Below are 3,534 nucleotides of genomic sequence, written 5' to 3' on the forward strand. Positions count from 1 at the left end.
GTTATGATCCACACAGTCAAATGCCTTTGCATAATCAATGAAACACAGATAGACATTCTTCTGGTATTCTCTGCTTTCAGCCAAGATCCGTCTTTTTCTATACATTTACAGTAGAATTCTTAAAAATTAAAAAAAAAAAAAATCAATTGCATTCTTAACAATAGAAGAGTTTGGAAACAAAAGTATAATTTTTTTCCCTACTAAATAAAGCTGTAACTTTCAGAAATGTGACACTAGCACAAACAGATGACTACAAAAGATATAACTATATAGGTCTTCTTGTTACATGCTGTTGAGTCAGAACTGAGTCACAGCTGACTCTTTCAAGAGGCAGTAGAGTTGGAGACTGCCATCTTTCTCACATGAAGCAAGTGGTGGATTCAAACCGTCTGCCTCTGAACTGTCAGTGTAACTCCTTAACCACCAGACCTCCCATACATGTGTGTACACACACACACACACACACACACACACGCGCGCGCGCACACGAAATGGCATATAAATAGAGATACTACATAGTGTCAAAAAGAGCACTTTAAGTTGGAAAAACTATACTGGTTCCCTGAATCACACTACAAACCAAAAATAAATTCCAGGTGGATTTATAGAGTTAAATGAAAAGAACAAAATTATAAAACGTGTAGAGGATATCTTTTCAATGTCAAGCTAGATTATTTTTTTAAGATGTATAAACCATTTATTAACAAAGCTTATAAAATTATTTCTTCTTGGACAAACCTATAATATGGCCCTAGCAACCAGTGGTCTTGGTGTGCTGGCCTCAAAAGTTAGATTTTTAAGAGACACAGAGACATAAAGGAAAATATAAATTTCTGGGAATTATTGATAGTTATTGCCCCAGGTTTTGGAAGTGAAACAATGTAAATTATAATACAAAATAATTTAGAAAGTGATACAGCCTTGACAAAATCAAGAAACCTTAAGGGAGCTCTCATGGCCTATTGGCAAGAAGCTGCACTGCAATCTCAAAGGCACATGGTTCAAATCCATGGATGCTCTGCTGGAGGAGGGGCAATCTCCAGTTGGATCTGACTCTACAGTGGGCAAGAAAAAAGAAAACCAACACAAACCCATTTTAGAATCAAGAAATCATGACAAAACCAAGACTGAAGAATTATCATAAATAGAGGTTTTATTGGTCAGTGTAGGTGAGTGGCATACTGACATACCCTCAATTCTCTGTTCTATACACTCAAGTCACTGGTGTGGCATGACAAGCTAAGCCCAGTGATGGTGGGTAATGAGTGGGAGATGAAAATGACCTGAAGGTCTCTGAGGGTTAAGTTTACCGGAACCAACGTCCTAGAAATAAATCCAGGATAGAAGAAGTATCATCTAAGGCTGGAGATCCTGGTGATTTTTGACCTAGGGAAGATAGTCATATAATCAATTAAAAAGACAAGACAGGGATAAAAGAAAGAAAAAGTTAAACATGCTAAAGTTTCAAAGAAACAGATCTCTTTTGAGTCATACTCTTTACTTACCATTTCTAGGGTTGCTGCCTGCTTCCTGATGGGTTACTGTGGTCTCTCTACGGCCCTCACTGTCCACCACAGTCCGGTGTTCTTCCACTGTCTAAAAGAAGTAGCCAATACTCCCTGAGTTTATGGTTTCTTTACATAAATTTGTTTCTGGGGCACTTCCTGGGCACAGTTCCCTTCTCTCCCAGCTTACCCCATCTGGCTTAGTGATCTTAGTCACAGAGACGCTCTTGAAATAGGATCTAGGTTGGGGCTGCAGAACTGGGCCAAGACCCTCTTGGGAAACCTGGGAATCCAGATCTAGAAGGATAGAAAGATGAAGTAATAGAAGGGGAACAGTATAAGGGACTTAAGGGAGAAAAGTTGGGTTAGTGAATGTCCCCTCCTTCCACACTCACCATTGTCCTCTCGGGCTCTAGGATGGGGAGTTACAGGCCACATATCATCAAGCTACAGAAAAAAATCAAGTAAGTTGAAAAGTTATCTTTTCAACCTGAACCTTGAAGAGTCACAGACTTCAAACTACTACCAAAGTCAAAACTACCATCTCCAAGCTCTCTTTACGTACCACTTCTTTCCCTTTCCTGGTTATTTTACAGAGACTTTCTGACACAATACTTTCCTGTTCTCTCCAAAACCCAGTGATTTTTCTTTTTCTAAGAGACAAAAAAACTCTCATTCCTTGTCTCCCGCCCCAAGAAAATCCTGTATGTTGGGTAAGTAAGCTCATGGAGGGTTTAGCATTTGAAATAGAGATCCCAACAAATATTCTACTTTGGGCACACAATAATTTGTCTCCCACAGGTTCTCATTTCAGGCCAAGGTGGACTACTCACCCTATGAAAAGGTCTCAGGGAATCCCAATCTGGTGCTGGTTTTGGGGATTCAGTTCCTGGATCACTCTCCAAAACCCCCCCAAATATCCTGGGTTGGTGACTATCTGGATACTTAAGCATTGAGTCTCGAAGTGTCTCTCCCTTCCACCGTCTCTCACCAGGTATCTCTAATTCAGGACCTGGAAGTTCTGCAGAAGGTAGACGTTCAATACCTGGGATGGAAAGGACTTGGATTCTTTAAACCTCTCTGAGGCGTTTTTATATTTTATATTTCCCATCTTCAATTGCTCTCTGCATGTTCCTTATGTCACCCACCAGCCCTCTAAAACCCATGAGTTCTCCCTTAAGTGCAGCCACACACCAGGAGAGCGAGAAGGCAAGGTCCAGGCTCCCATTTCGCTGATGATGCTATTGAAATCCCGTACTAGGTCATCGAAGCCGAAGTTAGAGTGGAAACGCATCCCTCCTTCAGGGCTGAAACTGAAGCCAAACTCCTCCGGAGGCTGTGGATCCCCAAATCTGGGGCTCCTATAGCCCCATGTTGCTCCCCTGCCTTCGTCGTCGTCGTCCTCCTCCTCTTCATCTCGAGTCATCCCTCCAAAAAAGTTATCTCTGTGGCTAGGGATGGAGGCAGATTGACCACTAAGATTTTAGCATCCGTAGGTATTTAGGCATAAAATTTACTCATGGGTGGCAGAGTGAGACAAGAGCAAAGAGGACTAGCTACCAATCAAAATATAACAGCTGCTAGTAGTACTCTAGTTCTAATTAAGGTCGACCCTCACCTTGAGGTTTATCCCCCTCTCCTCCACCTTTGCCTCGGAGTCCACCAGCCCCAGCCCCTCCCCCTCTCCCAAGCTTAAGCTTACTTGCTCATAGTCCTCTCTCCCAGATCCCCATTATTTTCCCCGCTTGGGCGCCTGTTGCATCACCCCGGTTAAAAAAAAAAAAAAAAAAAAGCTCAAGTTGCCTTTTTGACTCTTCCTAACGACTGTACTGGTCACTGTTGCAGGCTGAGTTCTGAAAAGTTGCGACTTTGGTTTTCTCCGCAGTTGAAAGAGCGGGGAAGACGACGTATTTTTTTTTTTTTTTAATGTGTTAGGAGCCAAATTTCCCCTTTATGCGACCTGAACCCATTCTTACCTCCGAAATCCAGGAATCCCAAAGAAGCTCCGGAAGAGGTCAAAGAGACTCAT

General features: G+C 42.2%; 1 protein-coding gene across 2 annotated transcripts; it reads right to left on the bottom strand.

Moving 5' to 3' along the window:
• Window positions 1-1,306: 1,306 nt before the first annotated feature.
• On the bottom strand, window positions 1,307-3,534 carry HAX1 (HCLS1 associated protein X-1). Of its 2 annotated transcripts, none has more exons than XM_006895846.1 (7): window positions 3,482-3,534; window positions 2,700-2,818; window positions 2,339-2,526; window positions 1,901-1,952; window positions 1,696-1,802; window positions 1,506-1,596; window positions 1,307-1,386 (listed from the first exon to the last, which is right to left on the bottom strand). In XM_006895846.1, the coding sequence occupies exons 1-7, from the start codon at window positions 3,532-3,534 to the stop codon at window positions 1,307-1,309; spliced, it is 690 nt and encodes a 229-aa protein (XP_006895908.1). The 2 variants fall into 2 exon arrangements, with proteins under 2 accessions (XP_006895908.1, XP_006895907.1); XM_006895845.1 differs by having other exon boundaries at window positions 2,700-2,956.

This window comes from Elephantulus edwardii, unplaced genomic scaffold, assembly GCF_000299155.1.
Source record: "Elephantulus edwardii isolate Elephantulus edwardi_28Jun2011 unplaced genomic scaffold, EleEdw1.0 scaffold00176, whole genome shotgun sequence".
Lineage (NCBI taxonomy): Eukaryota > Metazoa > Chordata > Mammalia > Macroscelidea > Macroscelididae > Elephantulus > Elephantulus edwardii.

Excerpts from the sequence above, each read along its gene's own strand:
- HAX1 (XM_006895845.1), bottom strand. The coding sequence starts at position 3,534 with ATGAGTCTCTTTGACCTCTTCCGGAGCTTCTTTGGGATTCCTGGATTT. Across the intron at positions 1,953-2,338 it reads CCCTGAGACCTTTTCATAGG|CTTGATGATATGTGGCCTGT; the intron begins GTGAGTAGTCCA and ends TTTTTTCTGTAG. Across the intron at positions 1,597-1,695 it reads AGATCACTAAGCCAGATGGG|ACAGTGGAAGAACACCGGAC; the intron begins GTAAGCTGGGAG and ends TACTTCTTTTAG.